Source organism: Anarrhichthys ocellatus, unplaced genomic scaffold (assembly GCF_004355925.1).
Source record: "Anarrhichthys ocellatus isolate YVR2014 unplaced genomic scaffold, GSC_Weel_1.0 scaffold16, whole genome shotgun sequence".
In the NCBI taxonomy this organism is placed as follows: domain Eukaryota; kingdom Metazoa; phylum Chordata; class Actinopteri; order Perciformes; family Anarhichadidae; genus Anarrhichthys; species Anarrhichthys ocellatus.
In genome coordinates, this window is record NW_022280046.1 from 8,892,409 (window position 1) to 8,909,488 (window position 17,080).

General features: G+C 42.2%; 1 protein-coding gene across 3 annotated transcripts in view; it reads right to left on the reverse strand.

Moving 5' to 3' along the window:
• wdr7 (WD repeat domain 7) overlaps nt 1-17,080 on the reverse strand; it is a 115,372-nt gene that overhangs the window by 48,473 nt on the left and 49,819 nt on the right. For 2 of the 3 annotated variants that reach the window (XM_031855804.1, XM_031855803.1), the window contains exons 19-22: nt 15,656-15,753; nt 8,930-9,034; nt 4,716-4,834; nt 4,292-4,415 (exon numbers count right to left, since the gene is read on the reverse strand). In XM_031855804.1, the coding sequence (XP_031711664.1) occupies nt 4,292-4,415; nt 4,716-4,834; nt 8,930-9,034; nt 15,656-15,753 (446 nt within the window). The remainder of the gene's footprint in view (nt 1-4,291; nt 4,416-4,715; nt 4,835-8,929; nt 9,035-15,655; nt 15,754-17,080) is intronic. The other variant, XM_031855805.1, reaches the window with a different exon arrangement.

Genomic DNA, 17,080 nt, shown 5'->3' on the forward strand with positions numbered 1-17,080 from the left:
TTAAACACACACACACACACACACACACACACACACACACACACACAGTATATATATAACTTTTTTGTATTTTATTGTTTTAAACGTTTAACTAAAACGAATGTGTGAATATGTGAAAAAAGTAAAAGAAACAAACAAACATAAATGGAAAATGAAAAGTAAGAATGACGAAGAGGAGGCAGAGAAGAAGGGGATGTAGCAGGAGAGGTAAAAAGGGGGAGTTGAGGAAAAGGAGCGGCGGGAGGAGAGGCGGAGGATGAGGGAGGAGGAGAGGTGATGGAGAGACATATGCAAAAAGAAAAGAAAAAGGGTTAGGAGGAGGAGACGAGAGGATGACAAGAAAAGCGAATGAGGCGGAGCTTTAACAACAGCAGGTTCATGAGTTAAAAGAAGATGGATATACTGAACTTAAGGAGCCATTCAGTGATCAAAGACGCACACACAAAAAAATGTGTGTGTTCATGCGTGCGTGAGGGCGAACAATGCTGGGGACTTTGTTTAATCAAGTGTGTGTGGATATGAGAGTGTAAAGTGTGTGTAGAGCCCCTCTCTATCCAAGCAGCCTCCCTCTCCCCAGGTGGACTCTTTCTCCATGCCCAGCCACGCAGGCTCTCTCCCGGGCCCCTTACCGCCCTTTTTCTCCCCCTCTTGTAGCTCTGGAAGTCTTCCACCTCAGAGATTAAAGCGTATTGTCCGATAGTATTTCTGAGCAGCATGTCCTGTGTTTTACAGGTGTTGGTTGTTATATTCTTGAAACTGGACAGAGGCGAGCTGTTCCCCCCCAACTTTCATGCTAAGCTATGCTAATCATGTACCTATTCAACACACCTGAGACCTGAGAGTGATATTGACCTTGGAAGCTAATGAGAGTATTTCCCAAAAATGTTGAACGGCTCCTTTAAAGTGAAAAGCGGCTGATTTAACATGGCAGCGATGACAAAGACAATGTGGACAGTATACATCTCTTCCTCTGAGTGCAGGTTAACAACTCGGCCTGTGTCCGCGGTGTTAAAGCCTTTTAAACGCCTCCAAGAGAGCTACAAAGGTCAGCCCCATGCTGCGACGGTGGGACTCGGTGACATTTCCTCTCACTAAAAGCTAATGGATAAATACAGGTGTCTTCCTTCAAACAGCGACCACTCTGCTGCCGGAGAGGATGAGCTGAGGGACAGACGGACACACAGAGAGGGAGACTTAAGAGGACTACAGAGGGCCTATTTGATGACAGTGTCAACAGTGTGAAATAGGCCCGATCACTCCATTTATGTCGCGCTGCTCGTCCCATGTGAGCGACAACAGAGTGAGTGTGTGAGAGGTGGACAGTGTACAGCAGGGGTAAGCAACCTTTGGCGCGCGGTAGCTTAACAGATGAGACACTAGAATGAGTGGGTTGGTTTCTTTTGGAAATGTTGCAAGTGCCCTCTCATCCGCATCCCAACCTACCTTTTTCACAGCAATTGGCTGTTGCGTGGCCACTTCTTTTACAGCAATTAGATTCCGCGAAGACCCGCCCTACTCTGCCTGTGATTGGCTACTTGCCGCCTCCTTCGCAGAAGTGTTGAGTTTATTGCTGACGAACAGGATCGGTGGAGGGTTGTAGGGTTATTGATTTCAACTCCAATGTGGCCGTTCTTCTTGTATGGTGCTATAATTATAATGTCCGTTATGGGAGAGAAATGTTTCTCAAAAATGCTGATGTGGCTGGATTACAGATCTGTTGAAGATTTAAATTTTGATGGGGTGTCATGAAACCCGATGTTAACACTGATAAACACGAAAAATAAAAAAATGGGTCTTCCTTGACAATCCGTTTTCCCAATTACACAAATCCCATGCCGTCTATGTGTTGTGGACCTTATGACTGTATATCTCTAGTGATTGATTGAGGCCCTGGAGCATATTTAGTACATTTTTGATGGTGCCGATGTCGTCAACTGTCCACTCAGCTCCTTGGGTGCTGCATCCGAGAACATTGACGCTGCAATGAAGGTCAGAGTCGGTGTGGATCTAATGGATGGATGCTTCAGTTGAGCTTACGCAATGCTGACGCCCAACTTCCAAGGAGAATTCCCATCTTGAGAACAATCTAAAGATCTTTGTTGAGTTCCCATGTTGAGCAGCATTTGCTGTGGACATGGTCTTGACTTTAGAGGGACCTGATTTGAGTATGAAATAATGGGAAAATATCCGTCACCCTCCTCTCAATACATTAGTGCTGCTGCTCGTTAGCTTCGGTTTGCACAGACTTTTTTTACAGGAAGGTAAAATGTTGAGTTTTGAGTTCCAAATGTAATTTTTGGTGGTCAACAATAGAACCAGAGATTCAAAGGACTTCTCCAGAGGATTCAACACATTCCCAGACTTTCCCGTGATATTCCAGGACGGGCAGGAGTCATCTTACTCTCTGTTCCAGTCGTGCTGTGCAGCACGGATCAGATTCAATGACCCTTTAACCTCGCTCTATCTCTCCGTCTCTGCCCCCCGCCCACTCCTTCCTCCCCCTGAAGTCACCGGCCCATCACTCCCCCCCCCCACCTGCGGTAACACAACACTGACTGGTGCCCGTTTCCATGGCAACCGTTCCCCTGAGAAACCCCCAGCATCCTCACCAACCACCAGGCGACTACCGAACACACACACACACACACACACACACACACACACACACACACACACTTTCGGTAGGCTGTTCCTAGAAAAGGAGGTGGAGATTCACCTTTCTTCCCATCAGCAGGTGTAACTATAGACAGAGAGACTGACCAGGGAACACAAGACAGAGGAAAAAGATAGTGAAGAGAAGGAAAAGACAAATGGATAGAGAGCAGGTGATGGATTGATATTTTTAGATCTAGAAGTAGGTCTTGTGTTGCTTTCATTGACCGCTCCCAGCTCTAGAAACATTATTTCTATCACAGCTCTGTAGGAGGGATTCAAAAATGGGCACACTTTTCCTACAAAGCTAACTAGCCACTTTAGAATATCCACGAAAAACAAAGGCAGAGAAACATCTCTTAAATCAACATGAAAAACATTAAGCGAACTGATTGTAGAAACCACTACCAGGACTATAATGGTAAATGGACTTGTATTGCCTTTTTCTAGTCTTCCGACCACTCAAAGAGCTTTAACACTACATGTCATTCACCCACTCACACCCATTCATACACTGATAGCAGGGATCAAACCGCTGATCTTCTGATTGAAGGACGACCTGCTCTACCACTGAGCCACAGTCGCCCATGAAATAAGGTGGGAAGGGCGGAAATGCAAGTCAGGACTGATTCTGGGCCAACAGAATAACGGCCACTACCAACAGAAATCAGCTAACATGAACATGATGTCAGACTAAATGAATGAAACGAAATTGACATGTAGTCTGATTATCAGGTCAGGACTTGGATTTAGAATGTTGGGTGCATCATGAGCTGGAAAGCGGGTATAGGCGGAGACCTAGGCGTACTGACTCCTGGCATCACAGATCGACTCTAGGGATGTGGAACCTCTCTGGAACTGTAGCGGGATGGAGCAAGAGCGATACCAACTACATATACCCGGGCTCGCCTCTACGCGTAGCACTTGTTCTGGAACCAAACTCCTGGACTCTTGACTTGTCCAGAGTTGCCCAGGGTGATAGGTGTTGGGAGGGTGTGGGGATACTCAAAAGCCCCCGGCTGAGCACCACTGTGAGGAAGTCTCTGACTGTTTCTGTGCCGAACAGCAGCTCAAAATACACGGCCATATTGTCCTGGAAAAGGATACTGTCTGGAGACTCTATAGTTCTGCTGGGGGACTTCAACCATCACATGGGCAATGATGGAGAAACCTGGAAGCGTGATTGGGAGGAACAGCCTCCTTGATCTGAAGCTGAGCGGTGTTTCCTGGTTGGACTTCTGTACTAGTCATGGATTGGCCATACAAAACACAAGAACACCCTAGGCCAACAATCAACGACCCACTTTGTGGTTGTATCATCAGATCTGCTGCCGTGTGTCTTTGATACTCAAGTGAAGAGAGGTGCAGAGGGTTTGCAGCTACGCTCGTTGCCGAAGCAAAAACCCGGGCGTTGGAGGAATTGGGGATGAGATTTGATTTGATTTGATACTCTGGTTAAATATCCTGATATCAATACTGAAACCATACCACGGCATAGACCTCAACATGTTTCGGAGTATGTGTAAAGAAACTGAGTTGTAAACAAATACTGTAATTTGGTAACATAACAAATCAAGAAGATCCAGCACAACTAAATACAGATTTCGTCCTCTCAGAAGAGGTAGTGTGAGGTACTTACGAGAGCTGACGGTGTCCACATACTGAGGTAGGTAGGGAGCCCACAAGTCGATGGTGTCTTTACGTCCGGATTGGCCAATCCTCCTCAACTCAGCCAGGAGGAGAGCTTGTGCTGCTTCTCGCACCTAAAACCGCACAGAGGGTAAAGTTATGATTGCTGCTATTCTAATCATAATTTTTCAGTCTTCTATAGAGGGTCTTCAGGTAAGCAGCCATGTTGAAGGTCATGCTTGATTTGTTTTAATAAATGGACATGATTCATTTGTTGGATGGTAAATAGTAGGGGACACAACTGAGATACAGACACATTTTCTGTTGATAATTTAGAATATATAACTATAATTCTCAGGAGACAGGGTTGGTGCAGGCAGCTTGGCTTGGACCTGTGCGTACAATATGTGTGTTTGTGTGTGTGTGTGTGTTACCTCCAGACAGCGGTCCTGCCATCGTCTCGCCAACATCTCCAGCAGAGGAGGTCTGAACTTGTCCAGGCCGAGGAGGTCAGGGAGCATCACACAGTGCATGGCTGCCAGCTGGCTCCAACCTGCACACAGACACACACACACACACACAGTAAGAAAAGACTACAGGTAGGGCCAGTGGATAAAGCTACAGTCCAAAGCCTTTCATGTGCTCATACACACATCTCACTTCCTGTCACATAAAAACACTTTTTTCTTTTCATATTATACGAGACAATATGAAATCATTGGGACAGAACAAACATTCTGATGACTCTACTGTTTTCTGATTTTGTGTACAAGTGGCTCTTTTGTTGTTTGTACCAGTGCTTCTCAAGAAAGAACACCACAGGCCAAGCATTCAGCCCCTTGTGAACAGGCATGTTATGAATGGGCACTGCACAAATCACCTGACTGATCAAACACTTTGCATAGCCTTGCATCCTTTATTAAACTTGCACATAAACTCCCAGCAGACATGAGACTGATATCAATCTTCTCAAGTCACACTTGGAAAGACACCAAATAAGGGCATTCCCCATAATGTTAAATTCCTTTTGGATTGTATGAAGTGCTATTTTTTTTATGCCCCTTCAGGCTGAAAACAACTGTTTCCACATGACAGCAGTGAGTTTGTCACACACACACACACACACACACACACACACACACACACACACACACAGGGAATATTGTTGGTAAATACTTGCAGTCATGGTTCGAGCAAAGTTAGTATTTCTGCTAACCAGAGCCTGATCATGTTTGATGGAATTCCACAGGTAAACAACAGATACACAGCACTGCATAGTCGGACTGACAAAAGCCTCATAACGATACCGTGGCATGATGAACTTCAGTGTGTTTTATTTCATTCAGCATCACTACAATGTGTGCAGGACTTTACTTGAAACCAGAGGAAACGTTAGAAAACCTTGCAGGTTTATGGGTGTTATACATTACACGTTTTTACCAGAATGACTGAAGAGGACTAACATTCAAAATGTCTTGGTATCGCTTTAACAGGGCACAAATCACACTGTATCAGTCTGAGCCGAGGTCATGGCAAGTATTTATATTTTACACCAAACACCAGAGAAATGTACACCAGCTTTTACACGTCTGTGACAAAAGATGGACTTAAATGTTTAGTCGCTGATACTCAACATAAACCAAGCAGCTTATTCACATATATTGCTTTAATATATGTTTTCCAAGGATGTATGTGAAATGACCTTGAATGGACAGTGAACGGCTTTTAGGCCGGAAAGAAATTTCATACAAATTTCTTTTCCAGGGGCACCATGTAAACTTACCTCCGCCATCGACATACACAGGAAAAACTCACACGGTTAGGCGTATCACACACAAATCACATTCATGTAGGGGTGGACATATTGTAATAAGAAAATATATATGAATATATTTAGTCACATGTCGTCTCCGTATCGACAATCCAAAAAGCATAATCAGTCAACCTCTAGTTGCAACATTTGCATCACTGTCGGGCAGAAACTTTGAATGTTAAAACAAAATGAAAGTTGAATCATTTTCTAAGATTTGTTCCTAAAAATCAAATCTACGAGCTACAGCTGTGAAATTGTTGAGATGAATTTGATTATATAGAGACAAGATGTTTCACTGTATGCCACTTTAATGACTTATGTTATTTAACAAATTATGCTTCAAGTTATTGTAAGCAACAATTGTAGTTGACAATGACCAATGTAGTAGATGCCTTTAATACAGCTAACACAACAGCTATAATGGCCAACTACTTCTTCTAGCGTAGCTGCTAATAACAGCTATTCCTGTTGCTGCTAATACTAATGTTGCTGTTAACAGCAACTACTACTACTGCTAATACTGATGCAAATACTACTACTGCTGCTGCCAACAACAACAATCCCTTCTGGTACATCCTCTTCTACTGCTGCTACTACAGCCTTGGGCATACTTTCCATGGCTCCATTCATACTAAAATGAAGGGTCTGTGTCTGTCTGAATTCCCATGAGCATTTCATCCATCCAATCCTGGTAGAAAAGCACCAAAACGTTGTTTGCCAGGAGTCCAACACCATATGGCTGTATTTCCTTAAAGACAAATGATATAAACTGTGGTAATGGCGGATCTCCTCGCACAAACTATTAAAAGAAAGTATCCATTTTGTTTTGTTCTTGACCAACCAGCTAGAGGTGCATACGCAACCGAATTAGGTGAGGAAGAGAACTGGAGCATGCAGTCGGCGCGCCTGCTATGTGTAGAGTCGGCCATAAACGGGACACAAATTTTGGGCTGCACACTGGCGTCCACTTGGGGTGCCTGCAGACCCTTGCAGACATGTGCTGAAGATGACATTTACATCAAAAAAATCAAAGCAGAGCCTCACGGACACGAAGGCGTGGAAAGTATGAATTGGCCTTTATTACCAACTACAAATGCTACAAACTACTGCTGCTGCTAACAACAAGTATAAAAGCTGCTGCGTTAGAATAATACAAACAATAAGGATGATGATGTTTCTGCAGGGCAGTGTTTTGGGAAAAACACGACATAAAAACGTGACATCTTTGCTACAGCGGTCTGTTGTCCTCCAGGGGAGGAATAAGCCTCTGTTTGCATGCTTGCAGTTTTCCCGTACAAAACTAATCTAAACCTAATTAGTCTGAAAGTTGGAAACCAAAGCTCATCAGTTTTGATTAGTTTGAGGCACTTGACTTTCGTCTAGAAACCACAATGGTGAAACAGTTTAGATCATTTGAGAGCACATTCATTGTTCAGGTAGACGGGGCAACAGGCAGTCATGGTATAAGCCGAAACGCTGTTCATAAAAAAAAGTTTATGATAGCTGTTTAATAGGAAAAACCTGTATTAAGCTCTGAGAGGGACACCAGACAGACTACAGCTGTTAAAGTTAGAATGAACACTTTGGTTCATTTACAATAAAGAAGTCAATGAATAATTCAAGAAGCATGTTATCATTCAGTCTTCTGTTTTAACTTTCAAACGCAACTTTACAATGTATGCCTCTTCAAAATGGACTGCAGTGTGAGATGGATGTGCTGCGAGTGAAACAGAGGGACGGGATATGTCAAACCAGGGGACATGTCAGTCATTGGAAAGTCTTTCTTTTTATTTATCTATTGTTTTGGTTGGATTTGTTTTCCCCCAGTGACACAATGGAAATAGAAAGCATGCAAACAGTGAGCTTGGAGACACTGGAACATGGGGGTACATGGACATTCAGACAGACAGGTAGACTTAGGGACAGAAAACACAGGACAGGATTACAGAATACTGTAGAAATACCACACACCAGGGCATTAGGACTGTGGTCAATGCACTCTCAGGTCCAAACATTAGCAAAGTAACATTGTTTGCTGATGACACAGCTCTCCAAATCACCAAAGTTTGCTACATTATGCATTATTTTTCTCTCTTTTTTTTCTCTTTTTTTTTCACTGGATTATAAGTAAATCATTTCCACCATTCTTCGAAAAAAAATCTTAATTTTAGAAATATTTAGGGGATAAGAAACATGGCTAGCTCATACAAATATTGCAGAACTGGTTCTCATGACCAAGTCGGTCCAAGACATTAAAAACACTCGACCAGTTCCTGTGTTTTGCAGCATTTGCATTTGAGACCAAAAACTATCAATTTCTGACTGGATTAAAAGTGGACTGACCTCAGCTATGACAGACAGACAGACAAACAGACAGAGCTGTAGACCAAAACAAGGACAAAGACACTTCAAGAAACTGGAGCGAAAATCCTGAGATGAAAACCTAAACTAACATTCACTGCAGGAAAAAGTAAGACTGCTGCAAGAAAAGAGGTGACGAGACCCAATAAGGAGTGGAACGGGGAGGGGGGGGAGGGGAGGAGCTGGAAATGACTAACTAATGGAGTGAAGAGAAGAAAGGTGAAGAATTGTGATGACATGAAGAGAGAGCGAGAGAGAGAGTCAAGAGAACAAAGAAAAAACAGAACTACGTATGGAGGGTGACAAAAATACAAATGTGATGGAGAAAAAGAACCAAAGGAAGGACAGAAGGAAGTGATGTAGGAAAGAAGATCTAGGAAGCAGAAGATCTCCAAAGACTGGCGATTTAAGAAACTGAAAAAGAGTATGGCTGCTAGACTGTCCCTAAGTGGTACCAGTCAGGTCAGTCTGTACCTTCGTTGACTGAGGGGATGTAATGAGAAGCAGGGCTAGGGCTCGGAGAGCCAGGGGGCCTCTGAGGAAGGCCCCCAGGGGCCCCAGCAGTGGTAGCGACAGCAGCTTGCAAAGGAAAAGAAGGAGAGAAATATACAAGAAGGAAAGAACAGGTTAGGAAGTTATAAATACATACACAAAATGGAGATTAGTGGTGGGCAGGAGAGAAGAAAAGGTTTTTACAACACTTGTGAACAGCAAACAAAAGCAGGTACAAGGAAAATAAGTAAGGAAGCCACTGCAAGAAAGTTAGTAATAAGTTAAGAAAAAATGCATTTCAAATTATCTTTACACGAATGGCAAGTTAGGTTGGACTTACATCCACGATGCCAAAACGATCCGCGGACCCAAAACAAGAACATCGTTACTGGTTACTGATTGAATTAATTCAGGTTTTTCCAACAGAAAACACCAAATACTGTCACAAAAACCGTTCAATACCTGCATATGCAAAAGTATGGTTAAAGAGACCGTTCAACCAAAAATACATATTTTTCCTTTTGCCTGCCTCAACAGCAATGCTGGAAAGAGACATTGCTGTCGAGTTTTTCAATTTTTTCTCTTTTTGGCACTTTGAGCTCCACAAGCCGAGTGCCTTAAAGTCACACTATATTGGAGAGAAGGCGGACATCCCTACAGCCAATACCTCCAAAAGTAGGCAACTCGCACCCAAACAATATAGTTTGATAAATGGCACTACAAGAGGGAAAATATGTGTTTTTGATTTCGGGGCCAACTGTCCCTTTAAGGTTACGGAAAAATGGTAGTTATGCTAAATAAACCATGGTTATGTGGTTACGGTTAGGGAAAAATTGTGGTTATAGTTTAAAACAAAAAGCAGAAAATAATTGCAGGTGTGCGAGCTGCAGTCTCCGATATGAACCCTGATAGATATGTTACACCCCTCTGTGGTAATAACACACAGTTGCATTGAATGTTAGCACTGGATATATTCCTTGTTTAACTGAATCATCCAATGAAAATAAATCACCGGGTTGCAGGACTTAGTGGAAAGTTGCATAAAGTCATATTTAACGGATTACATGAAATACAGTTAATGCTTTTCTTCCGGTAAAAAGAGAAGTTTGTAAAACCACATAAATGTCAAAATAAAGTACCAGTGAAACAAAGATGATATTTTATTTCCCAGCAAGCACTTGGTGAAGCCATGAGGAAAAGGGTGGACGGGTGAAAAAAATCCTGAGGTTTCAGACTAGCACTAGCATTTTATGAACCCATATTTATTAGAAAACAATATTAAAACAAACCAATATACAGTATGTGTAAACAAGGTCAAAATATTATCTGCTGGTTCAAATTGCAATAAGAATAAAGATTAGATTTTTCTTCAATCTAGGGCCAGAAACCAGAAACCTTTATACTGGTGAGATAGAATGATTAATATGTTGTTTCAACACTTTCATTTTTGAGCCTTTTTGCTAACAAAAGACAGAAAGTCCAGCTGTGCTCTAAAAAGTAAAGTCACGTCTTAAACATGTATACAATTTGTGACATTTCAAAGCAGTCATATGCAGTACACACACACACACACACACCAGTACTGCTCACATAAAACCAGTTACAAATCTAAAAACTGTCAATAAAACCATCCAGCTGCCACACAGGAAACATGGAACACAACAGGACACGACAGAGAAAACGGTTCGAGCAACATTGCATCAGTTGGAAGTAAAGAAGAAAAAAGAAAAAAAACAAGAGAAAGTGCACAAATACAAAAGAGAGATCGACTGATAGTACAGCCAAAGACATATTGAAGAGAGAGAGAGAGAGTGTTTCTGAAACCATGCCGTGAACGACAGAGTGAAGAGAGAAACGGGAGGGTAGAAGGAAATCAGGAAGATTAAATAAAATCTCATTATATGTATCATCTACTTTAAAAAGCTTGGATATTGGTGGCAACATAAAATAATTATGAACGCTAATGATACTTAAACACCAATTTATACCTTTAGACAATTAATAAAACTCAGGAATTATAAATATAACTTACTCATGCTACTGTAAGTACAGTATATTAAAATACATTATACGATTCTCTTGTGTTTTGAGTTAAATATTAAACCATGACTTTATTGTAATGAAACATCTTCATGTGTATCACATGTAAAGTTGTTCCTCACTAAACCATTAGAGATGTTGCCCGGGTCAGAGCATGCTGTCGTTGAGTCCCAGTTCAAAGCTTACAGTCCTGGAAAATAAACATCAGTGCACCAGAAACAAATCATACTGATAAAATAAATGCATTATCTCTTTATTATCTCTAACAGGCTCAAGCATGTGTGATGACTGTATGCTCAAGGACCTCACGTGGTTATATATCGTCATGGACTGCTGACACCTTGCTCCTTTAAAGCAGCCAGTGATCAACAACTGCTTCAGTAGCAAAAGGCATTTCTGGCAACATTTTAACGTGTCTCAAAATCTCAAAATGAGACCAAACTGAAGTTTGAACCGCAGCATCTGCAGATTAATTCCATTATTCCTAAACACACAATTCTTAAATCTTTTTGAAAGAGTGAATGTTGAGTGTAGCTTCCGGTCTGCAGATCTTTTTACCAGCTTGATTATTGAAGGAGGCCAAACTGGCTTCATGAAAAGGATGAAAGAAATGTGTGAGAATTGTCTACCGCTTTCTAATAATCTAAAAGTTTGGCTTCTGATGAAAGGGTTTTAAAGACAATCCTCAGACGTGAAAACATTCATGTAAACATGAGGTGCTAAGCCAATGCAAATAATGCTCGGATGTCAGTATTAAGATCATAAAAACAATCCAATATGGAGACGATACTTCAGTATTCATATCTAACGTGAGAAGTAAGGGAGCTGTAACTTCTTGAGGCATTAAAAGTCAGATCATGTTCACACTAATGCAGATAAATATTATCCACACTGAAATGCCTGTCAAATATACTTTAGTTTAATTAGGCCTCGCAACAACAATAACAAAATGGTGGCAAACGTCACACCACATGACACGAATATGGAATCAGCACCTTAGTGAAAGGTATGCCTTACACTTTCCTAAAGCTGAAGGTGACATCTTGAAATAATTGGCTTTGTCCAACTTACAGTCTAAAACTCAAAGATATTCAATGTATCTTCACTTCAGACAAAGAGAAACAGAAACCGCACAACTGAAGGGCTGGAAGATGGTCGCAATTCTTGCAAAAGAAAAAGATTTAAATGGTTAATCAGTTATCAAAATAGTACATTTTCTGTCAATTGACCAGCTCATTAAGCAATTAATTGCTACAGCTCCGGTTGGAAGCAACAAAGTTTGGATTACGTGTTTTCTAGGTTTTCTGAAAAAGCTCATCTCACTCTGACAGCCTGCCCGTCAGAGTGCTAATGGCATATTTGTGTTATGTACACAACTGCTCTGTAATGATGAGTATTAATGTGATATCTCATTAGAAAGCTACGGTTCTTGTAATTCGATTTATGCAAACCATTTCAAGATACAATAACAGCAGCAGGTACAGTTAACGTCTCTGTCAAACAAGCACTCCAAAAATAGCCGATAAAATATGGCCGTGACTCACCGATTATGATTCATAACGTGCCCCTTGTGCATGCTAGTCCAGCAAAAACGGTCTGGCTAGGTGGCCAAGGGTCCACTCGATCGAATCAAGTAAAAGATTTCGTCCAAAACACATTAGTACGTCCATAAAGACCCAGGGGGCTGTTGCATCATTTCAAATTAGCCAGCAGATATGATAACTCGCGATCATATTTCGGGCATAATTTCACTTTCCATGTCAACAGAGCTGAGATTTTGAGCGCAAAATGGAGGCTGCATTCGGCCGGTTAGATTGACACCTCATTTGACCCAATAGGAGCTTCTATAGCCCGGTCACAGTCTGGAACAGCCAAGGAGAGTCCGCTTTGAAAGACAATGCCCGTCTCTCTTCTTTGGGTAAAGCTCGAGCCAATCGCAACAGATCCTGTTGAAACTCAGGCTCCATATAGCCAATGATTTACGAAGCCAAGGATATGCAGATTTATCAGATGGCCCTCTGGGAAAGTTTTCAAAACTGAAATTGAAACCGTGACTCAGGTACCTGGGACAGATTATCAAGACCAAATTCTGGTTCATGAGAATTTTCAAGAATCTGTGAAAGTTGACAATGGTTAAATATGCTATAGTTAACCATACGCCGACATAAATAAAATTTAGTTTGAATTTCGGACACGTAGTTTATCGTAGTATATGCATTTTGACGTGGTGACGCGAGCCTCCAAATGCCTTTTTACACTGCCGCACTCTTAGTAAACCATGTGTAAAATATTAATTTTCTGTTGTATCATTATCAAATTCTAACTTATACCAGGTACCATGACTCCACGCTGACTAGGATTGTGTTTTCCGGGTCATAAGTCCCAGCCATAGATAACTGCTGCCATCTGTTGGCCAAAACAAATTTCGGCAGAAATAAAATCCTCTTTTAGTGTGCTGAAAACTGCATAGCTCAATGCTAGTAGCACTTACAGTGATTCTGACTGATTGTGAAGAAACTTCAGAGTGTTACCGTTGAATAGAGACGAAAACCATACATGTACTCCCAATGGTTCAATAAGAGCTGTCAGTTTACTTTGGGTACGCGGTTGATAGGCCTTTTAGGCAAATTTTACAGGAGTGAGAAGAGGTTTTAAAATACATTTACAGCAGTACATCTCTTTGCTCCTATGCTGGTACTCCTCTCCGTTTCTCCAAACTCCATCTACTGGAGGTAACACACCGACTATGGAGAAGGACCTCATACAACCACACTTTAATATCTTGCACTATCCCTTTCAAGGAAAATTCCTTGCTTATTGCAACTTCTGTGTATTTTTTTTTTTTTACATAGTTTGGTCCATCATTTCTGGCCCAGAGGTGAGTAAAATGTTATCGATAGAAAGGATGGCCAAAACTATGGAAATTAGATCTATGTTGCAATAAACCTGAATTATCTTTAGTTCCCTCCACTGGGGAAAGTGTCTTTGAGATCAGCTGGCAGTGTGTGGTCAAAGGGCCGAAACAGAGACAAATAAAGATTTTCTTTTCTTAAAAGGTATCTGAATGAGTGTGGACATGATTGTAAGTAACTGTAAGATGTGTTTAGGTAAGTTAAATGATGTGCAGACACCCCGCTCTCTCTGTTAATCTGACAGTAAATGCTGCAGTATATTAGAGGGGCCTCCTCATTTATTTCCATGTGAAAAGAGACGGTGAGCAGGGTTAACAGCTCTCCTTCACAAAGCCTCCAACACGCACACACACCAGGTTGGAGTAGCTGGCCGAGCAGAGGTCACGGCAGAGTGTTCCCCCTGAATGCTGGTGAATAGGCGTGTGGCGTGAATAAGTCCACACGCTTGTCACGCTTGGCCTCCATTAAGGCGTGACAATAGCACTAAAACCCCCGCCTCCCCCGACAACCGAGGGTGCCACCCATGGCATATGCATGTGTGTGTGTGCCTGTATTCACATAGATTTGATTTCGGTGTGTGTGTGTATTTGTAGGTATTGAGCTTGAGGTAGTGTGGTAGGTAGCTGTGTGTGTGTGTGTGTGTGTGTGTGTGTGTGTGTGGTAGGCAGATGGTGACGGCTGGTTAAAATATCCCCGACAGTGAACCAGAGCAGGTTTCTCTCTGCAAAGAAAGACTTTTTTTCCCCACCTTTACTAAGTGAAATTCTCCTTTCTCTCCATTTCTTTCTTTCTTTCTTTCTTTCTCTCTCTTTTGATGATTCATCCATCTCTCTTTTGTTGGTAACGGTAAGAAATGTGCTACATGGAACAGACTATGTTAAGTCTAAAAATGTCCGACGTGCTCTCGTTCCTGTTTCCAACAAGTGCTCCACGCTAAAAAGACAAAAAAAAAAATTTTTCCTGATCTGCCGCTGCTATAGTTGATGTTTGGTTACTGCTTGGTTAAGGTTGGAGACAGATTGGGGTCAAGGTTCAAACAAACCAACGTCGATTGTTGGACGGGGAAGGGACCAACCACCCATCCAACCAACCTCTCATCCGTCCATCCATCCACCCACCCTCTATCTATCCATCCATCCATCCCTCCCCCAAAAGGTTTTACTTTTTATTTTGCTCCTGACAGATAACAGCTTACCTGTCAGGTTAGCATACACATTATTGTTTTTAGATATTTGAACACAACGCAGCTTTTTCTTGTGAGGACAGTCTGAATATTTCCAGTGTAAATCTCTCAACTTGAAAAAAATTGAGGCCACCAAAGTGAATGTGAATCAGCCTCCCACACAAAAGTTCCACTGAGCAGGGCGGAGAACCCCATAACCCCCATGTGAGTACAGACTGAGGTTAAACTGTGTAGCTCCCAGCATTACTAAAGTCTTTCACAGGTACAAGCTAGTGTTGAGAGAGGGGAGATCAGATGCTACGCTGCAGTCAGAGGTTTGTACTGTAGCACTGTAGGTGGGTCAACTCCACCCGCATGTCAAAAACAGCATATTGTCCCTTTAAAGAGTTGCTGACCTAGCCGGCAGCAGCAGCCTCCTCCTGTGATATGTCAGGTTTTTTTTTCTATAACTCTCTGTGGGTTTTATTGCCGGTGGGCTGCATTATCAAACCCCCGCCTCTCCTCCCTCCCACCATCCCCCGCAGGGCCCCGGGGGTGTGTGAAGCGAGCGTCCCCCTCCCTTTTTGTAGTTACCTTGTTTGATCTGGGCCTGTACCGCCGGGTTGGAGGGCTGAGGGGGGGCAGCCAGCGTCCTGCGTGGAGTCTCCGGGGTTCCTCCTGGTCTGGGAGGCCTGGAGGAGGATCACAAAGAGGAGGCATGAAATATTAAAGGAGCAGGGAGGTGAGAGGAGGGCTAACGCACACACACCAAAATACAAAGAAACACACTCACAGAAACACATACATACATAAAACAAGTTCGCACAAACAACTTTTTTTTTCATTTCTATTTCCCGAAACCAACTGCTTGACTCAGAGTGTGTGTGAGTGTGTGTGTGCGCTCTCTCAGGCTCCAGCCTATTGAATTTTGGGTGGAGGACACAATCCTGCGTCTGAACAGACTGGAGGCATCGAACTTTCAGAGACACGCAAACACTTCCAATACAACAATCAATGGAGTGATCAATAACGTTTCCAGGCAACAAGCAGGCCAGGGAGCTCTACTATTAGCAGTTGATAATGCTCCCAAAAAAAAAAAGTGACAAGAGGATGTTACAAAGTGTTAATATGGAGGTAAATGAATGTCACTACAAACAGGGCAGAATCAGTTGCACATCTTTTTTTTTTTGTCCAGATGCTAAACCGTGAGCAGCACCAGTGGTTCACCAACATGTAGCAAAATAAAGCAATATGACACAATTATCATTCTCAAAAGAGCATATGAAAGAAAAGTAGAAGTAATAACATTTTGAAAAGTGTTTCAGTCGTCTGTACTGTCAAAACAATCCCATTAGTTGGACAGTTTGATGGTTTGCAGACAACATCTGATCAGACTAATGTCCATCGCTCTCACACGATTGGTTTTTACGCCATCACGGCGGAAGTTATAGTTCGCATGCTTTCAGTTAAGATCTTCATAGACCGTTGGCATTTTTTGTGTGCGATTAATTTACTCGTTAAAATGTGTTTCCGAACTGTTGTCTTTGTCGTGAATACATGAATCCGAAAAAGTGATGGGGTATTTTCTGAGCTTTCGCACCACAAATAAAGGCATCAACCAATCACGCTGTGTGGAAGCCAAGACAGCAAACTTTATTACTCCTTTCAACCTTGACAAAGGCAGCGCAGACCAGATCCACTCCTTCCGTTCTTACCTTTCACAATAAAAGCTCTAGTACACAGTAGTTTAAGCTAAACAACAGTCAGACTCTAATCTGGGCCAATTGGATCCTGGTGGTTAGCCCTCTGCCTGCACAAATCTATTCAAACCTTTTATTGAAAAAGTCTTGCAACCGTCGCAAATTGGCATCTCTGCCGGTATGAATAGTATATTTATTTTATGGATCTACACAACTCACATGGGACGTGTATTCATGTCGGAAATTCAAGAAAGAAAAAAATAAATAAATCTCACACACACACACACACACACACACACACACACACACACACACACAC